The 26,218-nt window shown below is 35.4% G+C and overlaps 1 protein-coding gene across 11 annotated transcripts in view; it reads left to right on the forward strand.

The window, feature by feature from the left end:
- PPFIA1 (PTPRF interacting protein alpha 1) overlaps positions 1-26,060 on the forward strand; it is a 50,804-nt gene extending 24,744 nt beyond the window's left edge. The window contains exons 10-31 of one of the 11 annotated variants that reach the window (XM_015286872.4): positions 739-822; positions 1,405-1,536; positions 3,674-3,736; positions 4,961-5,040; positions 5,163-5,292; positions 5,952-6,175; positions 6,584-6,818; positions 7,694-7,723; positions 8,497-8,648; positions 9,406-9,578; positions 10,115-10,208; positions 14,745-14,826; positions 14,941-15,141; positions 15,972-16,034; positions 16,575-16,601; positions 18,354-18,529; positions 18,611-18,708; positions 19,679-19,854; positions 20,358-20,426; positions 21,816-21,981; positions 23,195-23,265; positions 24,596-24,753. In XM_015286872.4, the coding sequence (XP_015142358.3) occupies positions 739-822; positions 1,405-1,536; positions 3,674-3,736; positions 4,961-5,040; positions 5,163-5,292; positions 5,952-6,175; positions 6,584-6,818; positions 7,694-7,723; positions 8,497-8,648; positions 9,406-9,578; positions 10,115-10,208; positions 14,745-14,826; positions 14,941-15,141; positions 15,972-16,034; positions 16,575-16,601; positions 18,354-18,529; positions 18,611-18,708; positions 19,679-19,854; positions 20,358-20,426; positions 21,816-21,981; positions 23,195-23,253 (2,514 nt within the window). In that variant the 3' untranslated portion in view covers positions 23,254-23,265; positions 24,596-24,753. Of the gene's footprint in view, positions 1-738; positions 823-1,404; positions 1,537-3,673; positions 3,737-4,960; positions 5,041-5,162; positions 5,293-5,951; positions 6,176-6,583; positions 6,819-7,693; positions 7,724-8,496; positions 8,649-9,405; positions 9,579-10,114; positions 10,209-14,744; positions 14,827-14,940; positions 15,142-15,971; positions 16,035-16,574; positions 16,602-18,353; positions 18,530-18,610; positions 18,709-19,678; positions 19,855-20,357; positions 20,427-21,815; positions 21,982-23,194; positions 23,266-24,595 lie in introns of all 11 variants that reach the window. The other 10 variants (XM_015286875.4, XM_015286873.4, XM_015286876.4 and 7 more) reach the window with 10 other exon arrangements.
- The last annotated feature ends 158 nt before the right edge of the window (positions 26,061-26,218 follow it).

Genomic DNA, 26,218 nt, shown 5'->3' on the forward strand with positions numbered 1-26,218 from the left:
ATGTTTTTAAAAAGTAGCAATTTCTGAAAGGGAAAAACAGTTTTCTTCTGTTTCTGCTGTTAACCAAGGGAGATGCGTAGGACAAGGGAAGTAATGGGTGGTACAAAGATTTTTAGAGGACTACAAATGGAATAGTGAAATACGAAGTAGTATGTGTTGACTATAAATGAACCTTTTTGTATGTGTGTCTCTTTGAAGTCTTAGTTTCTTTTCTTTCCCTGTTATCTCTTCCATCCCTTACTGGCTCTGTAGTCTGACCTTTTGTCTTCTGGGAACTCTGCTGCTAAAGATGCTAAAGTGTTGGAACTTACCACCAAACTTAGGAAGGTAGAATTTGTATATTAGTCTTCATTTCTGCTTGCTGCTTTCTGCTTTATCATGATCAACAACAAAAAATCATAGTGTCTAGACTAGTGAGGAGAAGCTGAGAATGCATTTAGTTTTGTTTTTTTTTTTGGTTGGCTTTTGGGACATTTGAATGAAAATCTGCTATTACAAAATAATTTGCAAATAAGAGTTGATTCACAGGATCTAGTGGTGAGAGGCTTTGTCTTGATATGTAACTTGCGAACTCTCATACCAGGTACTCCTAGTGACAGAAAGGCATCTGTTCTGCATTGTATATTACCATAAATGGCAGTTACACAAAGCATGTTAGATATATTGTCATGCTCCAATATCTTTATGCTTTTGATCATTTTTGTAATAATAAATTCTGACTGTTTTTTAAATTGACAGGCTGAAGAGAGGCATGGCAATATAGAAGAGCGACTGAGACAGATGGAAGCACAGCTAGAAGAAAAGAATCAAGAACTGCAAAGGGTATGATACGTATTTCTGGCACAGGAACAAAGCTGAAAGTCTGATTCTCTTCATGGTTTTCTACCATTGAGCAAAGTTAGTTTCATCTCTGAAATAAACCAGAGTTTAGGTTGGCTCATAGGAAGTGGTCCAGATGTCCCAGCTATGACTAACTTTCAGTTTCAAGGAAAAGCTGAAAGTCTCCAATCAATTTGAATTTAGCTTGGAATTACCTCGTTGTTATACTTTCTGTTGAAGAAATCAGAAATCTCGCTGAAGCAACTGAGTGTGCAAAAAATGATTTATAGATTATTTATAATTAATTGCTTTTGAAATCTGGTTTGTTTTGAAGTGTAAGCTCAGACTTTCAAACTTCTGATCTTGAGTGGTCATTAAGATCTTGTGTCCCTTATACTCCCTTACAGAGTCTTGGAGGTACACGCAGTATTTCTTATCCCTTTGGAAAAACCATTTCTATTAAAGAAAAATCTAGATTAAAGAAAGCATACTGCTTTACAACCTGGCAAAATATAGACATTTTAAGTTCGAAGTTATTTCAGTAACTTTGTCATAAGAATTTTAATTTTGTGTTATTTATCTTAGGCTAGACAGAGGGAGAAGATGAATGAAGAGCATAATAAACGCTTGTCAGAAACTGTGGATAAGCTACTCTCTGAATCTAATGAAAGGCTTCAGCTTCATCTCAAGGAAAGAATGGCTGCCTTGGAAGATAAGGTAACCTTAAGTCACGTTCCAGTGTGTTTATTAACTAGATGTTGAACATTCTGTAGTGATTCCTGTATTTTGTAATGTGAAGTATATTCTTAAAACTTCTGTTTCTGGGGGGTGGAGGAGTGGAGGGTAGGCCTTAAACACACATTGAAATAGCATCTTTTAGGATGCTTTATTCTTAATTGTCTGGTGTGGACTGCATAAATAGGCTTGTCCAGCGTAATACAGGAAGTCTGAAGAATGAGGACTTGAACTGTGACCTTTTCAGTTCAGATTCCTTTTATTTCCCATAGCTTTTGTGTTGGTTACTCTAAATCATTGTGGGATTCTTGCAGGTTGAGGCAATTTTGTGTTTTTTTCCCCAGATGGACAGGTTGTACAAATACAATGGAACTGTTCTTTGTGTTGTCGGTGCACGTGTCAGAGCCTTCCCCTGTATTTAATTCCTCTTTTAAATAACTACATATTTACCTTTGATTCATTTCTGCTTTTGGAGCTAGGTCCTTAAGGATTTTTCTTTTACGCCTGTCTTAAAGAATTCCCTTACTCTGTATCAAATAAATAAAAATCAGTGCCTTTTACCAGTAGTACTTTGCTGCTAAATTGGAATTGCTTTGTCTTGGATTAGTAAACAGTTTCTTGTACTGGAGACTGAGGTGACCATCTGGGGAAATGCCTTAGTAAAAGCCGAGTGGATTATAATGATGTATTCAGACTTCAATGTGTGTTTACTTTCTCGTGGATTCATGTTAACTCGGTTCTTATCCCTAAACCTTTGGTCTTTTGAGAGTTGTAGAACTGCCCACACCTCAGATGATTAGAGATTTAGTTATTTCTTTTTCCTGCTTTTGCATTCTGGGGGGTAAGAAAAATCAAGTACGGTAGTACAAATGTAGGTCTTACTGGTTCTGGTCCTTTGGGTTAGCGGTGAAGATGCTTCCTGTGTGATCATGGAATGATTTGAGTTGGAAGGGACCTTAAAGATCATCTAGTTCTGACTCACCTGCCATGGAAAGGGAGGTCAGTTATCTGACATCTAAAGCTGTAGACTTCTAGGTTTTAAGATGGCTGTTTTCAAGATCACCAGCTGCTCCCAGTACTTCTGACTCTTTTGTTATGGGCTTTACTGTTAAGGTTGCTCTGACAGTTTTCATAAATTCAATTTCTGAGTAGCAGCTGATAGCATTTTTTTTCATGGTCAACATTGAGAGGGATGTGTTAGAGTTAACCCAAAGCTCTTCTTTACCCCTCAAACCTGAACTACATTTATGAATAATGAGAAAAATTTACTTGTTGCTCACTGTCAGCAACAGCTTCTAGAAAAGTATTCTCCCAGTGGCTTCCAGCTCATTCTTCTATGATAAATTGGAAAGAAACATGCATATAAAATTTGAGTACTTTCCTTCTCTTTTCCCGGAATGATTTGTTTGTTCACTTACAGAAGCTTATTACAGGTTTAAAATGCAAATAATGGTATTACTCATCTCAAGGAAATGTGTTAAGCAGAATTTTTTGGCAACTTTGGAAAGCAAAGAATATGTGAGGTGGTTATAAGTTTACTATTAGAAGGGGGGATCTTGACTTTTAAAATCATTTACTGTGGTCAAGTTTGAAAATCTGTTTGGTTGTTGTAGGTCTCGTATGATTCTTAATTTGAATTTGGGAACTGCTTTGAGCAAACAGATGGTAGTAGTTCTAAGTATCTTTATTATTGGAGCTGTTTAAGAGTTGCAACATAATTGTGAAGAAAACAGCTCTTGTTATAGTAATTTCGTTGATCATACAAGTGAAAACCAAATGAAAATTCAATGATAATAGCCAGTAATACCTTACTAACTAAGCACTGAACAAATTTAAAGTTCTTTAGCTGCATAATTACTACTTGGTTGTTTTGATCAAGTAAGGGATTTGTATTAAATGGATATAGAGTTTCTGCTATTAGTAAATCTGCCATTTACAGGGCTGATCACATTTGAAAGCGTACTCTTTTACATATACAAAGTGAAGCAGCGTAAGCAGTAAACTATCTGCTAAATTAAAATGCATCTGTACAATCTGACCAGAGTTTGTCAGTAATTTACTAGTTATGGTCTAGGAGTGGTAAGCTTTCATAAGTAACTTGTGATACATTTTGTTTCAGAATTCACTTCTTCGAGAAATTGAAAATGCAAAAAAACAAATAGAGGAACTTCAACATGAGAAGGTACAGTCTGTGTTTATGAAATGTTATATTGGAAAATAATTGCTGCATTGACACGTAGCAGAAGCAGATTTGGCTTGCCCCATAAAGCTCAACATTATTAATGCTATTTAGTCCCAAAATACCACTTTTCTGGGCTGATATTTTTTTATTTTATAGTACTGTTTACTTCAATTTTGTGATGTTTTTATAGACAACATTTTATTTTTTTCTCAGACAACACAATTCTGAATATGCCAAGTGGATGGATATATTGGCAATTTGTTGAGGTTTAAAGATTGTGCAGTATTTTTATTGGTTATACATTAAACTACGATCAGTAAAAAGAAAAATACTTTACAGTGGGTATTTTCTCTTAGGTGTATATTTAAATCATTGGAGGTCATAAGATGCTTGTTTGATAAAATTGTCTTAAAATTCTGAGAGAAAGAGAGGTGTATTAGACTTGGTTATTTCTTTGCAGTAGTGGCTGGCTCTGTAACTGGCAAATTCACTTCTTGAATAATGGTGGTGGCGCCTTTCATTTCTTTGTTTCCTTAAGCAGTGATGATTCATTTTGTGATCACACTTCTGAAATAATGAATATTATTGCTTATTAAATCACAGGTGTACTGCATCTCCCCAAATTGTTCTAGTAAGTAGCTAGGCCAAACTAATACAGGCTGTGATTTTGTAATAAAATGAAGAACATATTCAGAATATTTTGTAGGATGTGCTTTGAATTTTTTATGTAGGCCACTAGTTTTTTTTTGCAAAAGGCACAGGTGTTTATTGTCAGCCACTTCCCGTAGTCTTTCATTGTTTTCTCATTCATTGGATTGCTTTGTTAAATTCCAAGTCTTTACAGCATTTATGAGTGCTAGAGTTAAAAGTGAATGCTTTTAGGACTTGTTTTGCACAGCTTGAGGAATCTTGGTTCATATTAAATATTGCCATTTAATTTTACTAAGGTTAGTAGTGTGTGAATTTTGTTCAGTAGCTGCTTTTAAAGTATGTATACAGAATCAGTGTAGAGAGCCAAGAATTATCCTTGGATGCCCTTTTGTGATGATGCTGTGCTGTGTAACAAAAACCATTTTGTTTTTATGTTGATCAAGGCTATATTTTAAAACTGGTTACATTTGAGTTTCCTAGAAATTAGATCAATGGACTAAATATTAGCTTATAGCTTACAATCTGCTGAATTTTTTTAATGCATAGTGTTGCATACTGTGTCTTATTTTACAGGATAAGCTTTTATTAAATATTGAAGCATTAAGGGCTGAAAATGACCAAGTGAGACTCAGAGCCACATCACTTCATCATAGGTACAAGCACTTAATTGTAGTTCAATTTTTTTCTAATTTACAACAAATCACTTGGGTGGGTTTCTTAGCTTGTTTCACTTCTCTCCCCATCTTCCTAATGATAGTGTTTCTTCCTGTCTTAGCCGACCAGATTTCAGATACCCCATGGCGCCTTCATCTGTGGCTGACAGTCATGCAGACTCTTATGGCACTTCTGTGCTGAGGCGTCCTCAGAAAGGGCGTTTGGCAGCTCTCAGAGATGAGCCTTCAAAGGTAATAGAACTCTGAAAGGAAGTGACAGCAACAAAATATTTGGCAACAGAGTAGATTAGGTAGAGTTTACATGTTGCAAGGAGTTGGTGGAATAGGATTACATAGCAGTAAAAGGGCTGGATCTTGTATATGGAAATATATGTTAAGATGTGCTTGTGTTTAGATATTCTGCATGCACAGCTACTAGGCTGTATAATTCTATTTCAGACTGCAATTTTGGGGTTGTAAAGTCCAATTTGCTTTAAGTATTATATATCTGTGCAATATAGTATGAAAGAGCCCTTTGCATCTCTACACTTCGGATTTCAACTTTCATTCACTAATCTAATATTTACTGTCCTGCAACCAAGTCTTGCAAGTTCTCCTTTTACATAAAGCTGACATGAACACTTTCATTGTGCTAGCAAAAATCTGTTGAGAATGTATTTAGCCAAGATAATGGTGTTTTATCTATTGGGTCTGGCTGTTTTTAAGCTGTACTTACCTGTAAGAGGAAGTTTTCTACATAGCTTTTGTTGTTTTGCGTTTCTTTAAATATTGCTATCTTGATGGATGCATTCAGCATGTAAGTGGACTTTAAAAAAAATTGTTTAAAACATCTTGGAAAATAGTAGTAATGTCACATTTCACATCCGAGTCTTTTTTGATTCTTTTAACAGGTTCAAACTCTGAATGAGCAGGACTGGGAGCGAGCCCAGCAAGCAAGTGTATTGGCAAATGTGGCACAAGCATTTGAAAGCGATGTCGATGTGTCTGATGGTGAGGATGACAGGGAGACTATATTTAGTTCAGTTGATCTGCTGTCACCAAGTGGTCAGGCTGATGCTCAGACTTTGGCCATGATGCTTCAGGAACAGCTGGATGCAATTAACAAAGAGATTAGGTATGGCATATCTGCTGTGACATTTTTACTAAAATAATAATGTGTGACAAATCTTTTTATACAGCTACTCACAGAATTGTTTGCTCATTCACTTTCCTTTGGGGGACTGGGAGAGTGGGAATTGGTGAACAAACAAACAAAAAAAACAGATTGCTTGTGCCTTAAGTATTCCTTTCAGGTCTTCCTTCTCATTTGTGGAAGGGATTGTATTGATAGTTGGACAGAGACCTGTGCATGGTGGTAATAGTTGTAGCATTTACAACCTCTTTTCAGATTGGATTACCAAATTTTCAGTGCAGTGTTTTGTCTGTCAAATGCTGCTGCTTTTCAAAATGCTTGAATGGGCCATTCTGTTTATATGGTACTTGTTTGAATGCCATGTTCCTTTGGAACCTTTTTTTCTTTTAGGCTTATACAGGAAGAAAAGGAAAACACAGAACAGCGTGCAGAGGAAATTGAAAGCAGAGTGGGTAGTGGGAGTTTGGATGCCCATGGCCGATTCCGGTCCATGAGCTCTATTCCTCCTCCCTATGCAAGTGGTTCCCTTGCTGGTTCTTCCCCGCCTGGCAGTGGTCGCTCCACCCCAAGGCGGATTCCGCATAGTCCAGCTAGGGAAGTGGACAGACTAGGTATCATGACGCTGGTAAGTATCCACTAACTGTGTTTTTCCAGGTCACTGTTCCTTTTCTGTAGGAAATGATTTTTTTTTTCCTCTTCTGTTGCTTCTTACTTAACTCAGTTTGTCCTTTCTCTAGTTCTTCCTACTGCTTCCTTTCAACTTCTGTTTAAAAAAAAAAACAAAAACAAAACTTAAGGTTGCTATCTTGATCTGTGTGGTGGCAGAATTGAGAAGTACATAAGAAGTGAAATACGGTGGGTTCTGGAGTGGATGGAGGATTAGGTACAAACTGGTAGGAGAACGTGAATCAAGCATTCTATCACATTAAACTTTGTAAAAACAACATTGCTACTGTGTCAAAATGAGCTATTGTTGGTGCTCTTTCACAGTTAAAGTATGACTGCTTTTTATGCTGTATAGCACAACTGCAGAATTGGCTAAGGTGTTGGAAATGAAATAATGCTGGAGAGTTATTAAGCTCTGTGCCTGCTATTCCTACATGTAGGTTATGTTGTTCAAGGGGAGAAGGAGAGTCCTTCACATAAGACTGGAAATCTTCTCTGTTTTAAAAGAAACAACTCATGCCCCCAAATGCTCTACTACTTCTCTTGCTAAAGTGCTAGTTTCAAGTATAGTACCATTATATTGAAATATCTAGAGTACTTCTGTAGACAATCAAGTATTAAATCTGATTATTTGTCTTCCTTTTCCGTCTTCAGGGTTACATTTTTAAATACTCCTGTGATTTGAAGAGTGCTCCATTCTCTTATGTTTCTCTGTGCCGTTGCTGTAGTTGTTTATATTCTCCCCGGTATATTTGTCTGTGGTAGATATTTCAGTTTTTGCTACAGTTTACAATAAATATGGCTTTTCCAAATTTTTTTGCACGCATCTTTCAGCCTAGTGATTTAAGGAAACATCGTAGAAAGGTAAAATCTTTAGTTTATTTACTGCTGTGCCCCTTCATTTTCATTCTCTTCTCTCAACTTGTTACTGGATACCAGCAGCATATGAAAGAACTTACTGGTTAACCGTATAATAGAGATTATAAGTTCTTTGATATGAAATGTAAAATGGCTTTTCTTAACAGAAGCGTGGGTTTGGTTGTTTGTTTTTGAGGATTTTTTTGCTGCTATGTGGTACAGCTGTGTTCTGTTCGTAATTGCTATTTTGCAATCTTAATGAAACAATACTTAATTACAAGGATCTATTAATGCAAACACAAATGAATTGTAATTTCTGCTCTTCAAGCAGATTAACCATAGCCACAGGTATGTAGAAACTGACTTTATAGAATTGGTAGCTTTGCTAATGCTTATCTAAACATGACAGTGAGAACTGCTCTTCTCAGAACTTTTTGTTAGTATTTGCAGTTTGCATAAACTGAAGGCAGCCATGTTGGTTTCATGGAGCTGATGACATTACCTTAGTTGTTAGATCTATCTGTGAATGAACAAAAGATAGCTACTTGCTCATTTTACTGGCAAGACTGAAATGTAACAGTTTGTCAGTGAAGGTTAAAAAAAAAGAAAATAATTCAGAAGTTCAAATGAGAACCAGGCAACTGCAGAACAGTAAGGGCAAGAGTAACTCTTTAGCTTGGAAATTGACTTTCCTTCTAATGTTTTTTGTGTTGTTAGTATTGCTTTCATGTTTTAGTGTATTCCAACAAAACCCTCAAGTTTTACTTGTTTTCCATTAGTCTCCATCTTCTAGAGAAGAGGTACGAGATGATAAAGCGACAATAAAATGTGAGACGTCCCCACCTTCTTCACCTCGATCTTTGCGTTTGGACAGAGTCCAAAAAGGAGCTTTGCATACAGTGAGCCACGAAGATATCAGGGACATAAGAAAGTAAGTAGCTATGAATAAGTCAGGCTTACTAGTAATGCTAGTTGCTATTTCACATCATCAGAGTAAAGTTCTTATGGGCTGAACAGCTTTGCAATTTTAGATTTTTAATCTAGATATTGAAATATCTCTAAAAAGAAAGGACTAAGACCACGTAAATGAGTGAGTGTTGAATAAACAGTACAAATTTTAATGATTGGAGATTTCTTTGTGAAGGATCCTTTTGGCATCAGGTCTGCAACAGGTGTTTGCTTCACATCCTCTTTCATAGAATGCGGTTTACTTATAAATAAAGTAGAAAAATTAGGTTAATTTCAGTTGGTGTGTGGTTTTTCTATTTCAAGCATCTCAAGTATTTTCAAGCATTTCAAACTTCCATTGTCTGCTTAATATGTAAGGAACTTGTATTGTCAGCTTTGGCTTCCCTGAATTGCACTGAACCTTAATTCTTCAATAAATAAGTTCCTTTCTATAATATGTAAATATTCTACCTCTTTAATTCTTTCCCTTTGTTTTTCTCTGTTTAATGGTTAATGTTTAATGTTTTTCTGTTTATTTTAGTATATCTATTTCTTCTTTTGCTATTCATCAAATCTGAAATTAAATGTTACTAGTAAGCCACTAATCTTTTGTTAACTTTCATGGAAACTAAAAGTTGTCTTTCACTATGTAATGACAGCGAGTGTGTGCTGTCTCATGTAGCACCACCAACAAACCAGTTTGTTTGACTCCTTTTTTCTTTGTTTTGTTTTTCTGAAAGTTCAACCGGCTCACAAGATGGTCAAGCAAGTAATCCTAGTAGCAGCAATAGTAGCCAAGATTCCCTTCATAAAGCCCCCAAAAAGAAGGGGATTAAATCCTCGATTGGCCGCTTGTTTGGCAAGAAAGAAAAGGGACGACCTGGACAAACAAGCAAGGAAGCATTAGGACAAGGTTGGCTTGCCTTTTTTTCTTCATTGAAAAACTAAATTTTAGGACATGCCATTAAGACTGAAATACAGAAAAAAAAATTAGAAGAGCATTTGCACAGTTTTCTTCCTGCCCTCACTCCACTGTTCACCACAGTCACTGCTGCTTCTGTATGTGCTCTTCTAGTTACGGTCTTTGTTTATACACTTTTGGGCTTTGTTGTAGGTCTGAATATGTTGCATCACCAAAGGATTGTTGATAACGGAATGTAGTATGAGACTGTTAAGTATGATTATGATAAATAATTAATGTAACTGAGCCTAAGCACATCTGTAAGATAATCCTACAGAAGGTTTTATCTGGTTTGTCTTTTATGGTCCTGTCAGGGGAAAAGCTTTTTATTTGCCACAGTTTCCTGGTAGAAAACAGTGTCAGTAATATTACAAAGGATTAAATATTTTTGCTTAGGGGAACAGTAGTAATTTTTACCTATAACCATGTGACCAAAACTGAGAAGCTAACAAGACTGTTTTTTCTTTTTACCTTTTCTTTCTTTGCAGTTGGTGTGGCAGAAGCAGATAGTTCCTCTCAGGATGCATTAGGTCTTAGCAAACTTGGAGGTCAGGCAGAAAAAAACAGAAAAATGCAGAAAAAGTAAGTTATCAAATATTTTAATCCTCTGAGGTATTGCCTTGTTTAAAAAAAAATGCTTTGTTTTCAGTTTTGTTTTCAGGTATTTTTCCCCAGTATGATACTGTGACTCTTAAGCCTCTGATTTTTTTTCCCCTTGTTTTTCCAGATCATTAGTGGTAGTATAATCTTGCTAAGTTTGGAAAGGGTTTAGTGGTGAATGCTTGTTGCTTAAAAGCAGACTCTTATCAAACTGTCCTACAGTATTTTATTTAATTCCTGCTTTGAATTCAATTCACTTGGAAGACTTTCTAAAGTGCTTTGACAATTGCTTGTTGTTAGAGCGCAGTATGAAAGCACAAAAAGTTCACTACAGGGCATCCTTGTATGTATTGGCTTGTCTTTTGTGACAAGTGGCTCTGAACCAGTTTCCTTTTGTGTTGTAGTTGCTAATTGTGTTGGTTCCTTTTTTCCACTGCTATTTATAATTATCTTGATATTTTTCACTTCATGTTATAGCAATTCAAATCTGTTTTCACCCATATACTCCTGATTTCTTCTGTTTAATGAACTGACTCTACTTCCTTTAAGGCATCTTTGAGATATGTGGTTATTTTTTCCTAGTAATGAGAATTTTTTCCAAATGTGTCTAAGCAAACCTTTGAAGTTGACCATTGAGTACCTACTGCATATTGTGTTATTCCTCGACTTAAAAGAGATGTAGCAAAGCATAGGTGAGAATAGATATTATTGGGAATTTTTATTTGATGTTTATATGGTAATACAGGAAACACCTGAATTAGGATCAGGCATTCGTTACATTATTTTTTTTATTCCCAAAAGCTTAGCCATATACTTCATACTTCTGGTGCTTTTATTCTGTCCAGCTGCCATTACTCGCAGCTAAAAAAGCTGTTTGAGATCAGAAATGCTGTGCTTTTTGACTTGCCTTCTGAAGATTAAATAACATATGTTAGAATGACAGCGTGATGAATTTCTCCTTACAAGGGACATTTCTTGCAGTACCCTAAGTTCTTTTAGCAAATAAAATTCATGCCTGGTCACTTCACTAATGAAAACCAGCAGCATGCTGGTTTGAAAAGTCGGAATGGAATGCGGTTTTGTTTGCATAACAGTAGGCTCAGCTGTTTTTCTTCAAACTTCTACAGTGAAGGCCATCACACATTACTATGATGTGATATTTTGCTTTTTCTACAGAGCTCTAAAGTACGACATCTTGCTTGAATAAATTGTTTTAATCTGGTCACGTACGAATAGTGGTAGGCCTATTCTTGGATCAGCATAGATTTTTATCAACAGTAGCGACAAGTAGACTGCTCTTCTACTCTAGAATTCTATGCTGTCTTAATTTAATATTACAATAAATACAGTTGCAGGTAGATCCTGCAATTTTTGAAGGGCAGAATATGTTAACCACCAATACATAAAGTATACCTAATGGCTGCCATGTTGTTGGTTGCTTAATGTGCAAGCTTCTATATGTGAGAGTTAGAAAATAACTTGCTAGCTATACATGGAAACATATATTCACAGTGAAGTACCTACATCTTGCGTAGATTAAGACTCTTATGACAAATAGTACTTATTGCTGAGAGCAGCATGTACACAAAAACTGGTGAGAGCAGTATTCACTGTCTTTTCTAACAAAACCTTACAGTGACGGTTAAATTATGTGCATTATTTGTCTGTTTTTGTACGCCTTTGGTTTCAGTTTAATCTTGATTTTATATTTTTCTTCGTTGTTTTATTTTCCTTTTGTTTACCATTTGTGGTAGTGCAAAATCAGGGTAAGTTTGTATTTGATTTATTAGGATTATTGTGAAGTTATGACGAATCTTGCTTGGGTTTTTTAGTCTGAAAAATGCTGACTATTTTTGAAAGTCTAGTGAGAAGAGATTAGATTCAGAAGTTGTGAAAGTGTTTTGCTGAAATATATCAAGTGTTGTCTTAATGCTAGCTGTATGGCTTGTCTTAATTTGCATGGTGTGGTTTTTTTCTTTCACAATGGGAATATTAAGTCTTCGAAAGCTTGTAATTTGGTTTTGGAAGTTGCTTGGGGAGTCACGGCAATTCAATTTGAGGGTGGATGTATTTAAAGTATGCTCTTTGCTTACTAAATGTGAGTAGTTTTTAATGTTTTGTGCTGTTCATCTTTGTGAGCTGTACTGTTGACACTGTTTGCCACAACTGTTTGTGCTTTCTGTACATCATTACAAGCTTAATGCTGTATTAACTAAAAAGGAAGGCTACTGTCAGTTGAAGATACCTTTCCTTAAAGTTATGTGCAAAGTTTACGTACCTATTAATGGTACATAAGAAAATTACACTGTTGATCTGCCTGAAGTTAGTGTATTTTCACTTTGTTTTTACTACTATATGTCTTTTGTCATTTCTACCATTATCACTCTCTTCATTGCCTTTGCTTTTTTCCTTAGTGTTTTCCCTATTTTCAACTTCTTTCATATCTATTACCTTTGGTTGAGCCCAAGAAATGTGGAATACAGCAATACCATCTGGCTACAAGTTCTAGATTTATCCATTCCCATCCAGTGACACCGCTGTTTCACAGAACTGCTTCATTTCCTTGAGTTTCAGAGTATGCTTGCCTGCTGGGAGCCATTATAAATACAGCTGCTTCAGATGGTCTTGGAAGGGCCAGTTTGTTCACTACTACATCTAGCACCTGCATTTTTGACATTTTCTCTTCACATATGACCACAGTTTCTCTATGGCTGATGTTAGACTCATTTTGAATCTTGTCTAACAACTAGTGTTCCTCAGCACATTTTGTTTCCCATTCTAAGTAACGCTAACTAATTTTAGATGCCTATCCCTTGGTTTTGTTACTTAAATGTTATTCCAGTAATCAGCTGTTTCTTTGAGAGATCTCTCATCTTTCAAGTTTCAAGGTGGTGACTATATACCTACTGTCTGTTAACACTGAAAATGTCACTGCAGTAGATAAAGACAATATGAGGATGGATTTTGCACCCATTTAAAAAAAAAGTTTAATTGGATGATGTGCAACTATATTGGTGTGTCAGTTGTGCTATTTATATAGCACAGTGAGTTTCTGGTGAAGCTGCAAGATAATTTTTTGGAAAAGTGCAGTTCCCTGCTGGAGGCCAAATGCTGATGCATCATTTATAAATGCCAACAGCAGCTACTTTTTAATTCTTCCCAGGAGATGTCTTGAAATTTCAGTTCTCACTTCGATGGGTAATTATTAGGTTTTTATCTCTTACCGTATATGAACAAATTGTGCAGTTAACATTCTGCTTCACAGAAGTGTTGCTTTTTGGATCCACTGGATAATTTGAGTAAACTTCCTATAAACATGGTTTTGCTTATTTTTCCACATTTACCCCCATCACGTTTCCTTCCAGCAACTGTTTGCTGCATACTGTAATATGACTGCACTGTAACCTCACCTTACTCTTTCAGTGCTTTCCCTGTACTGCTCACCTCTAAATCGTTTACTGTTTCATAGTTAACCTAAGGCATGCGGGGAGGCTGTTGAAATGACAAGAAATTACTGCTGCAATTCTCTGAACTGCAGTGCCCCAGAAAGCTTTCTGAGCCAATAGGAGGAGGGGAGGCAGTGCTCACATGCCTGCCTGAGGTCATCCTTGGGATTCTCTGAGCATATGTGTGCTCCTTTGTCACTAGTGCACCTCCCTCGCTGCATGAGCATGTTACTGTGTTTACCCAAAAGGACAACAAAACCACCAGTTTCAAAATTTATCTGCTTTGGAAAAGCATTGTATTCCTTTCTGGTAAATACAGCATTAAGCAATTTATTATCTTACCAAGCAATGTTTTCTAGAATCTTTATTTAAAGATCAGAAGCAGAAAAATACTGAGTAAATCAAAGCAATGCAATGTGTTTAGGGCTGATAATTTTTTAGGATCAACTTTGTATGTTCTGTGCTAGGAGGAAAACAGATGATCTTCTGTTTTTACTTTAGAGGTGTATGTTTTTGAAGTGTACAAGTAAGTATTAGCTTTTAAAGTCTTCCCTTTTTTGTAAGTGAAATCTAACTATTGAGCTACTAATTGCTGAACACTGTTTCAGCACTATTGGATTTTAAAATAGGTACACTAGAGTGGCTGCTTGTAACCAGCTATAGGATGGCTCCTATTCATTTCATTCCTGAGTAGCGTGTTTAGCTGGGATGAATTTCAGGGAGGTTCTAGAAAACTGCAGCAATCAAGAATCTGCCAGAAGTCAGACGTCTCCACCTTGTGGTGGCAGCTTTGAACTGGTTGTCAGTAGTTGTTTGAGATGGGTTTTTCTGTAGTTTTCTTAAAGGCAAGACCCAGCTTCTCTGCCACGCAGAGATTTCCTATCCAGTTCAGCTTCTCTATGTGGTCTTTGTGTATTTCTTGTGACTGCCTTAGTGGTTATATCATTGTAGCTATTAGGCTGGGAAGTGAAGAAAAATGACTGTTTGCAAAAAGATAGTAATTTGATTTTAGTGATAAAATTACACTATCTACGCTAGTTTTTGTTATTAAAAACTGTTTTTATTATCATAGGCATGAGTTGCTTGAGGAAGCCAGAAGACAAGGTTTACCTTTTGCACAATGGGATGGACCTACAGTAGTTGTATGGTTGGAGGTAAGCTGTCCCTCCAGAATAGGTTACTAAGGGATATACTTATTTTTAAGGTATTTAAGATTTTGGGGCCAGGAGTGTTTTCCAGATTTGGTTACTACTTTTTTTTTGTTTCAGCTGTGGGTAGGGATGCCAGCCTGGTATGTGGCTGCATGCCGAGCAAACGTGAAAAGTGGTGCTATTATGTCAGCTTTGTCTGATACGGAAATACAGCGTGAGATTGGAATTAGTAATCCCCTGCACAGACTGAAGCTGAGACTGGCCATTCAGGAGATCATGTCACTAACAAGTCCATCTGCCCCTCCCACCTCAAGGACGGTAAGGAAAGTGGTCCAACACTAGACATCTTTCAGAACCATTAGAATTTCTAAATCTTCTTTCATAACTATGTAACTGAAAGGATTTGAGCGTCAAGTAAGAATTTCTGGGAACGTCAAATTGTAGGGAGAACAGTATTTCCTCCTTTTCTGGAAATTAAATGAAGTAAGAATGGTGCTTTCCTTAAGACTAGTTGGTATCAGTATAATTACCCAATTAAAAATACTTAGAATACTTGTTGTTTGTCTCTGCTTTTAGCATCAGAACAAAACGTAATACAGATGTCTTACATGTGTATGTAGAGAAATTTGTAGAATAGTTAATAGTAAGATAAAGGCTTTTTAAGCCCACGTGTACAGGGCCTTTCATTCTGAATAGTAATTCAGACTATGTGAAATTAGAGGTCCACTTGTCTCTTATATGCTATGTTAAATTTAAACACTGAAAGTTGGTTTGAATTCTATCTCCTGAATCTGCATACTCTGCAATCTGAAGTTATTTTGGAGATTTCTGGGGTTACGTACAAGACTACAGATACATGTTTTGGATTAGAGCGCAGTCAAATGTTTATCCACTAATTACATCAATGAAAGTTATTTATCGAATTTAGTCGTGTAATATCTTTGAAGAAAAGTGATCCGTGTTAATTGCCTTTTACTCTATGCTGTCAGGTTAGGTAGATTGACCTATACTTAAGACTTTAGAAACCATTGCTTTTGCCCATGCCTGCTCCTTATATGTACCGATTGCTTATATGTTCTGCAACCTTTCCTCTTTGTTACTGCTTTCCTTTCATTGGATGTGATTGGTTCACTGTGGGGTCATGTTAGACCACGGGAAATGTCTGGGTAACACATGAAGAAATGGAAAATCTTACAGCCTCACAACAAACGGTTAGTTTATGGTGTTGCCACTTCTGTTCATTAGAGTGCTTTTCCCACTTCTTGAACTACGGAACCAAGGGCACTTTGGTCTTCTTTCTATCTTTTTTTAAAAAAAATTAATACATTACAGTTCTGCATTGTGGCTTCTTCTAATCATTAACCTTGTAATTTGAGTATTGATGTTTTTTTCCCAGATAAGAAAAAAAAAATCAACTTTGATAAGACTGTTAAAAAACAAAAATCAAAAACCACACAAAATACCAAACTTTCTACAATCTAAAAAAAAAAACTGACTTGATTTAACTAAGATAAATCGATTTATTTGTGCAGAAATTTCTCTTCCAGAAAACTTAATCAGTAGATGGGTTTTCCAAATTCTTATGGGACAATGATTGTCTTGTGTATTTTTCACAATGCATGATGCTTGCACTATGTAGATTTTCTTTGTATGCAGTAGACTTAGAGTTTGCAGTGCATCTTTAACTTTTGTCTCAGTACTAAACTTAAATACTAATACATGTGTTCTTTGCTTTTCTAACCACGTAACAGGAAGATGAGGAGGGAAGCTGGGCTCAGGTTGGAAACTTTATGTAATATTATAGAGTATATGTAATCTGTCGTAATTAGCACGAAAGAATCTGATTTTCCTTGATTGCCATTTCATTTAGTGACTTTTGGTATAGCATGGGGACTGGGAAAGAGGAAAACTACATATTTACATAATACAGAGTTATAATGTTTCGGTTCTTTAGAAGTGTTAATGTTTTCTAGAGCTCACAAGATCTGATTTTATTTTCATGGCAGAATTTGTAAAATATTTTTTATTACGTAGTGTATCAAAAGAAGTTATGTATAAGGTGTTTTTTAATAGGAGTGGTAGAAGAAAAATATTCCGAAGCCTTTGTTATCATTAGCTTTCAAAAACATTTGTCCTGAAGCTTTTGAATATCCAAAATGAAGTTACTTAGCCTTAATGAACATTGTGGTATTCTATGTGTTTAACATAGTAGATCAAATTAAAATTTAATGATGTAAAGCTTTGAATATTTTGATGGGGAAATGGCTCTTTGGGGCACAAATCCAATAAGAGTATCTGTTGCGTGCAGAAAGTTCTTGCTCAACCTGGCCACCATCACAGGTATACTGCATACTAAGCCTAGACAACTAAGAAGATTTCTGTGCACTAATTATGTAATCCTCCTAGATTAATTGTTTTCCCTTCAAGTTGTGACAAATCCTAATTGTATTTTCAGGCATTGAGAAAGTTCAGGTTTTTCGTACAGGGAGATAAACAAAACTCAGGATTTGCCTGTGACCTGTATCTTTGGATGGTACAGTCTCTTCTCGCTTGGCTCTCCTCCAGCTTAAACCTGTTGAAGTCCCATTAACTATTTCTCAGGTGCTCATTTGCAGATGGTCGATGTTAGCAACTGTGGCTTGCATCCCTATTACAAAAGTAATGTGCTTTTTCAAGTTATGTAGTGATTGCTTGAAGAAATACATTTGTGTCACTGTACTTCTTTCCAGAAGATATTTCCTTCGAAGGAGAAATAAAACCTTTTACTTTTGCAGTAAAAATAAGTTATTTGCCTTCTCTTCTGGAAACAGAGAGCTGCTGGTTTTTGTTGCTTGAGGAATGTTTAGATACCTAGTTTCAATTTAATTTATTTTCTGAAGCATTCTACAAAAAAGGTTTGGTGATTTGCAGGTCTATACAAAGGTGGAGTCTAAATGGATTCTAGTCTTATAATGAGGGCTAGCAATTAGAATCGTTGGTTCTTAAATAGTGAACTTTTTAACTTCTGCTTACATAATTGGGACCTGCTTTTGAAAACTGGTAGGCATATTAAAAAAAGCCAAACAATTACAGTGATTTTTCAACCATCGTGTATTTTTGTGCTCATTTTTTAAAAATTATTTTTTCTGCTAAATTTTCAAGTAACACAAAATATTTTCAGCACCGTAACTTTTCAAGAAACATTGTATTTTCAGCTTAACAAAATGAAGTTGTGGGATTCTTGCTACTCAAACAGTTACGCCTTTGCAGTTTTTAAATGTCATTAGTTGCTTATTTTTTTTTCTTAGTCTTTAAGATGAAATACATTAGGGCAGTTTTACTTACTGATCTGACTGTCCGGGCTTGCTTTTCTTCATGAAGGTAGCTTCTTCAAAAACCTACGTGTACTGTTTGTTATTTTTGACGTGTTTATCCATCTAGCACTAAAAATTCCATAAGCATTGTTTTATCTTTTTCTTTAAAATATATTGTCTAAAAAGCTTTTGTCTTTATTTCTCATTCTAATAAGCTTTTGTTTTACTTAAAAACAGACGTTAGCATATGGTGATATGAACCATGAGTGGATTGGCAACGAATGGCTCCCTAGTCTGGGGCTCCCTCAGTATCGCAGCTATTTCATGGAATGTCTTGTTGATGCTCGAATGCTGGATCACTTAACTAAAAAAGATCTACGTGGACAACTTAAAATGGTGGACAGTTTTCATAGGTAAATAGGTTAAGTTGGAGACCAAATACTTACAGCAAGTGTCTTGTTTATCTCTAAATAACTTTCTTCCTTTCTAAACAGAAACAGTTTTCAGTGTGGAATTATGTGCCTAAGAAGACTGAACTATGATCGAAAAGAACTTGAAAGAAAAAGAGAAGAAAGCCAATCTGAAATTAAAGGTTGGTGACCAGTAGTTAAATTTAAGGTTAATGACTGAAGTTTTGACTCAGTCTGAATCCATCCTGTTTGCACTGTTGTGCCTCAAAAATGTATTGGTTTGACTGGTATAAACACTCCCGTATAATGTAAAAACAAATAACAGCACAAAACCCACAAACCACCAAAAACCTATTAATAAGAGCATAATTGATGTTTTGATATTTGTGCTGTATGAGTGCTAATTTATGGAGTTTTTCTTCCAAAAAAGTGGCAGTATATTGACAGTATGTTGATCTTTGAACTGTTACAGTGTGAATGTCCTTCAGCAAAATTCAAATACATTTCCTTTCCACTTAGAATTGCAGAAAATTGTAGTAGCATGTATACAAAAAGGCATGCTGCTAAATTGAATGCTGTCAGAACTTAAAGGTAAATAAGATTATAAAACACTATAATAAAGCTTTTCTGTTCAGTTTCAATAGGAAGTGCATTAAATTGCTATTGGACTTTTGAGTAGTACAAAAAAATTAATATTTAGTCTGTTATGGGTAAGATAAGCTACTTGAAAATGGTAGTATAAAATACAAGATCCATGTTGATTCCTACCTGCATGAATGCTATTGCCCAGCTGTACTTTTCTCATAAATAATGTGACTAAGCTCCCTCTGTAGACAGAGAAGAGATTGTGCAAGATCCAGTGCTGATGGATGTAGCAAAAACTGCTGACTGGAAACGACCCATTGCAGTCCAAACACCAAGTGTTGTTTTCAATTCAGACCATCTCATGCTTTCAGAAAAGCAGAGGCAGATCAATTTGCACCCGAAATGTTAAATAACAGAATTCCTTTGGGGCTACTGCTTAGCATCAACCACAATGAGTTCTGCATACATGAAAAGCAATCCCTACACCAAGATGTGGAACAAGAAAGGACTATTTTTTTTGTTGTTCAGAAAAGTTGCACTGTATAAATCAAATTATTTTCTACACAGATGTCCTTGTCTGGAGCAATGAGAGAATGATCCATTGGGTGTTGTCCATTGGGCTCAAAGAATATGCGAATAACCTTTTAGAGAGCGGAGTTCATGGTGCACTTGTGGCCTTAGATGAAACATTTGATTACAATGCGTTAGCTCTCTTATTACAAATACCAACTCAGAACACACAGGTAAGCAAGAATTTCATTATGGTTGATGGGTACTTTTTTCCCCTCTAGAAAGGTTAAAAATGGAAACAGCTATTTTTCTTAGGTAAATGCATGTCTTTCTATTCCTGGCTCTGGACAGATTGGAAATGGAAAGTTGTTCCTAATCATTTTTCCTGTAAAGAGAAACAGAGCTGTGCTTACTTATTTTCTACTTAGTTACAGTTCTAGTTGTTAAACCTGCTTGAATGAAGAATGCTGTTTGTAACTTTTCCTCATATCCCATCTTAGTGTTAGTGTAAAATGTATCATTTTTTGTTGTTTGCTAGATCTTATTCTGAAATAAGTAGGTTTGAGCAAGACATCATGAACTTTCATGTTACAACTTGAAAAGTAACAGCAGTTTAAGTGTTAAGAATGTTTAATGCTCTGATTAGAAGATCTTAACAGCTTGTGTTGTTTTAAAAGAAATACAGGCTCCTGAAGTTTTAACAATTCTTTTTTTCCTTTCATACTCTAAATTTTAGGCTCGTGCTGTTCTGGAGAGGGAATTTAATAACCTTCTCGTTATGGGCACTGACAGAAGACTTGATGAAGTAAGTTTCCTGAGCTTTTGAGCTGTTTTATGTTTGTAGGAACTTTATAGTTCTGATAAAGTCAAAGAATGTTGCTTGACCCGTGTCAATCTATTGACAGAATTGTGACAAAAAATGGACTTGAAAATTCTTTGTGAATTTCTGAATATAGCAGTTTTTGTGTATTTTGATAAGATAACTTTGTGAAAGCATGAGGTGACTGGCAAGTTCATCTGTAGTTTGCATAGTTAAGTCTATTAGCAGTGCACTTTGTGGTTGAATCATTCTTTTCCATCTGAAATGTGGGAAAACGAATGATCAGCGTTGCAGGTGAAGTATAACTGAGAAAGTCTGTATAGTATGGTTCAAACCTTTATCCTAATAAACAATATTTCAGATAATTGTGTTCCAAGAAGGCTTGAGTTACTATCTGTTAATATTAGTATGGAACGATGACCAACTTGTAGCCCTTATATGACACATCCTGATAACCTACTATGTATCTATGCTAAGTTTTTAATAATAACACAAAACTGCTTGATAGTTTTCTGAGCTATTTTTCAATAGTGAATTCTCACTGCAGAAGATGGAGCTTTGAGGAGGGGTGTTCTACTCTCTTCTGGTTACAATGAGCGGCAAAAGTATTTTATTAGGAAGATCTTTCCAAATAATGCTGGTTCACGTCTCCTAATTTTAATTATAAAATGTGATGCATTATATAAAATAGCAATCAAAGGATAGAATTGTTTCTAAAGGTGAAATTGACAAGTGTAGATTTACAATGGATACTGTGCATTGACATTCATTGCAAAAGGCATTTTTGGCAGGGCGATTTAAACTGTTGTATTTAAATATAGTGTGATATTTCTGAAAGATGCAGATATTTGAATGCAGAAAAAATCCTTTGAGAATCTTCAACTTGTTATTGCTGAAGCACTTAACTAAAGTTCTCAACAGTATTGTTTACTACATTTAATTGTTTCCTTCTCACTATGATTACCTGCAATGTGTAGCACGAGAAAATGCTATAGTTGTATCATCACTCCTGTAAAACAAAATTTAAAGTTATAAACAACTGTTCAGCTTAAGCTGAAGTGTTTTTTATGTGTTCCATTTCATATCGCTCATCCTTAGCTGATAGGACACAAATTACTACAAATCATGAAGTAAAAACATCTGAACTACAATGGGTCCCTAGATGTGCCAAACGCATGAGTTTGCATAGTTCCTTAGATGAAGAGCCTGCACTCCAGCAAATGAGCACATACTGTTGAAAACTGACCCATTGCACCTGAGCTGTTGAAAATTAGATCTTTGAATGATGGTGTATTTACTGAAATTGTCAGTAATCCTTTTAATGTCGGTAACAATCCTAAATTTTTTAACTGCTAATGTTTATCATTTTAACAGGATGATGATAAGAGCTTTAGGAGAGCACCTTCATGGAGAAAGAAGTTTAGACCAAAGGACATAAGAGGTTTAGCTGCTGGATCAGCAGAGACTCTTCCTGCAAATTTCAGAGTTACAACCTCAATGTCTTCACCCTCTATGCAGCCAAAGAAGATGCAGATTGATGGTATTTACTTTGGATTATTTTAAGCATGATGCATTTTTCTTGCTTGACATCGCAGGGAAATGAAGGTCAAAGTACTGTTTTTTGCTCTGTAAAAGCATCTGCCTTGTGCATGATTGTATTTGTAACACTGTTTAACCACCGAGTGCTTTATAGTTTCAGGAACTGTACTAGATAAGAAGGTTCTTTTTACTTCATTGAAATAACAATGATAATTATATTTAGGAAGTTTTATTAAACTGGGAAAATAAAATGACATTTAGTTAGAAGTCTTGTAACATGACACATGGTTTTGAATTATTAGCAATTAGACCAATGTAATTAGTCTCACATCTGAAATGCAGTAAAATGCATTCAGGAAATGTTACTCATAAACACTCTCAGATAATTCTGAGAATATTTAAAACTTAAGAAAAAAGTGCATTCCCCCCCCCAAGTGGTCATTTTAACTATTGAGCATATTTGTAACTGCTATTTTAGAATTATTTATTAGAATGATTTGTGTGTGGATGGATGTCCCCCTTCTCTGTATGTAAAGGGAAAAGAAAGAGGGAGCAAAAAAACCATGCAAAAAAAAAAGAAACAACACTTCAAAGTGAGAATTGATCACCTATCATATTAATTGTATTGTCAGTTTAAAAGCAGTCTCTCTAATACTGTCAGAATAAGATTCTCACTTTTTTTTTACAAAACAAGTAAAAAATAGATTGAAAATGTATTTAATTGGAATAGATAGGGTGTGAGTTTCCTCATAGTCTATCACAGTTGTCTCAAGTTCTGAGGAGGATATAGGAGTAAAGCTCAAAGCAGCAACCTTTACACCTGATGTTACTACCTTTACTACCTAAAATGTGAGTTGGTTTACATTAAAGATGTTCACTAGCACAAAATATCTTCCAGAATTCATATGAAAAACTATGTATACATTTTTTTAGCATTAGAACACCTTTCTTCTTAGCATATTAGAATATATATTATATATACGTATACCATTGGCAGTTTGTGTGCCAGTTGACATGCAGGTTTTTTTAGGATTCTTTTTGATGGCCACGGAAACTAGAAGTGACTAGAAGTGACTGTACAGTAAATTTAGGTGTTCTAACATGTAACCTTTGAATTGAGTGAGTATAGTAGCTATAATCACACTGCTGTGATGTTTTTTGAAAACTAACATGCATGCTGTGTTCTGCATGTTTTCCCATGCTTCTTGTAATAGGCAGTGTATCAGGAACACAAAGATTGGATTCTGCTACAGTAAGGACCTACTCCTGTTAAAGCCTTCTCCTGGTGAGTAAAGTTGATAGGTGTAAAAGTAAAGCAGATATTTGAGTGAAGTGTCAGGTGTTTTAATAGAATGAATTTTAAAGGCTTTTCAATTTGCAGAGTAGACTGTTCAAAATGTAAAGCTTATTTTTTACAATGACAAGAGTTTCAGCATTTACTTTTGTACATTGTTATATTCCTCAGTTGCGTTTTTAAACCATCTCAGAAAGGATTATGCATGCTAAGTAACTATATAGAAAGTGTTGAAGTCAAAGGTGAGATGAAACAGCGAAAGTGGGGAGGGAGGGAACTAAATTAGGGATATAGTGGAAAGAAAACTCAGTTTATGGTATTGTGATTCAGATTCTTTGCTTGGTCAAATATACTGCAATATACTTCCATATTGAATTTTTATGGGGTAACTACATTGATTTCCAGTTCTCGGATACTCCATACCATTATGGTTTAGTTTAGATTTAGTTACCTGCAGTCCAAAATTTGGGTAAATGTGGAATGGTGGTGACAGTGAAGCAGCTTGATAATGCAGGATATTTATCCAAAAAATGGATGTCTACCAACTGGTGAATAGATACTCAGTTCTGTCTTACTTGAGGATTTGGGTTGATTTTTTTTTTCTTCAGCAGCCTCTGCTGTATTTTCTCATCAAACAATATTTTACAAACAAGTTTGGAAACTAACATTGACTGTTGGATACGGAAGAAATGCAATGAAAAAATATTCTTACTGTCACTAGCAGTTATCACAGAATCACAGAATGGCCTGGGTTGGAAGGGACCTCAAGGATCATGAATCTCCAACCCCCCTGCTGGGCAGGGAGGGTCTGTGGGCAATAAATTGCCCATCTCTATCGCTTCTGTGTACAGCTTCTTTCCTTCTGCCAGTAACATCCCTACCAACTCATGTATAGTAGCTGCCTTTTCTTCAAATCCTGAACCTTTTCACACATACAAGTTTAGCTCTAAAGAGTTCTCAGCAACTCAGACCATATGGATCCATCAGTGTGTATATATAATCTCAGGGGTTATCTTTAATGTTTTCAGTCTTAACACATCAAAGTTTAGAGTCTTCACCCATATACACACTAGAAAATTCTGAAACACTGGAGGATTATAATGCAGATGACCTGAAATGAAAATCTAGGAAGTAAAAGTACTTGACCTCATGTGCTTTACTTTGCAACTGAAATTAATAATCTGCAATGAAATGGTATGTGTCCTGGCATGGCAATAATTTGGTGCATGACTGCTACACTACTGAGTTGTTTGTGAGGAACTTAGCAAATGTTTGTTTTAACAGCATTTCATTCTAATCCAATTATTTCTTTATTTTGCAGTTTACCCACACTATTTCTACCGGTGATATGCAGCATTTTGAACATTTGGAAACCGTAACCTGTTAATACTTGTTAAATGGACACTTTGAGATATTTTATTACAGAGTTTTTAATTAGCAGATAAATTCATGAGTACTATAGAGAAAATATTTTAGAATCTAAATGTTTCTTATATTTATGTGACTTCTCATTTATATAGCTACTTACTTTTTTCAGTTTCTATTCAGCCTACAATGAATCATTGCTGATTTTTAATCTAATTTTAGTCTTTCCAACTGAATGTACTGTAATGCTTGTATGTATATGTCCCTATAAATAATGTAGGGTTTTTGTAAATTATGCAGTTACTGTAATTATCGTTGTTTTTTTAATAATGAAACTGAAGGTGAAAAGAATTTTAATACCTTTGTAAAAGTATCATGACACCGAGCAGTATATATTTTGTCTTTTGGAGATGTTAGCTAGATCTGAAAACAAGTCCAGCTTTTTTTCAGACAAGCGTATGTTGTTGTATGGTACATAATTGTTGTTCTTTTCAGAAGTGTACCCTTCCACAAAGCAATTGTCAGTAGTGGGAATTTGTCTTTATTTAAAGTATAACTTGTTTGAAAAGCTGGGAGGAACTAGAACACAATGGAACGCATTTTAGAAGTGATTGACTCGGTCATAACTCTGTCTCTGCTGTATTTGTATAGCATATCTTCACAGTGACTGAGAACAAGCCATAAACCAAGAACTGTTTTTCTTAACTGAGGAAGATAGACTTCATAATAATTCCTGGTCGTAATCCACAGGCCACAGAGAGTGCTTTTGTGCTAGATCTTTTTTTGACTGAAAACACTTGTGGAAAGATGCTGGTAAAACTAATTTTAATGGACCAGTCATGAAGCACTGCAGTCTCACGTCAAATGACTAGTGAAAATGAAGGTACAGTGTGCTGAGAACTAAAGCAGTGCAACTCCTAATCAAGGCCTTACTTTTCTTATGTAAATCATATTTTGTGTTTTGTAAACTTGTTCTAAAGAGTTGTCTGGACTTTAGTTTGAATGGTTGTAGCCGTTTTGGACTGTATGAGTAGAAAAATGTATCCAACACTTGCAAATGGCATATTAAAAAGCCAGCAAGATTCTGTTCAGATGGTGCATTATTTATTATGCAACAATATATATATAGCATGTCTTTTTTCTTATTTTGTTTTCCACTTTTAACTTGCTTGTAAAACAAATTCATTGTTACTGTTCTGTTTTTCTATTAATCTTTTGTGTATTTTCAGATTATGTAACAATATGTACAGTCTACTTTTGAACTATTTTTATCACAGTATTATTTATTGCTTTCTTTCAATAAAGTACTGATGCATTTTCCACTGCCAATAAAACACTATTGAGAAGCTAAAATCTAATTGTATGCAGGCAGATACTTTTTGCGGTGAGTGGATATTTGTCAATAAAGCATCTTAATGATTCTTTGCTGCCCTGTAGATCTTGTTTCACATGAAGATTTTTCTCTTCTCCAGTAGAAAAATTTTACATTAGAAGTGACTTTCTCGTGGGAATTGTTCAAGTTTGTGTTGAGTCTATTGACAGTTTTCAGAAGAAAATTGCATTACTGCCTACTTCCAGT

The sequence above is a fragment of the Gallus gallus genome, chromosome 5 (assembly GCF_016699485.2).
Source record: "Gallus gallus isolate bGalGal1 chromosome 5, bGalGal1.mat.broiler.GRCg7b, whole genome shotgun sequence".
Taxonomy (NCBI): domain Eukaryota; kingdom Metazoa; phylum Chordata; class Aves; order Galliformes; family Phasianidae; genus Gallus; species Gallus gallus.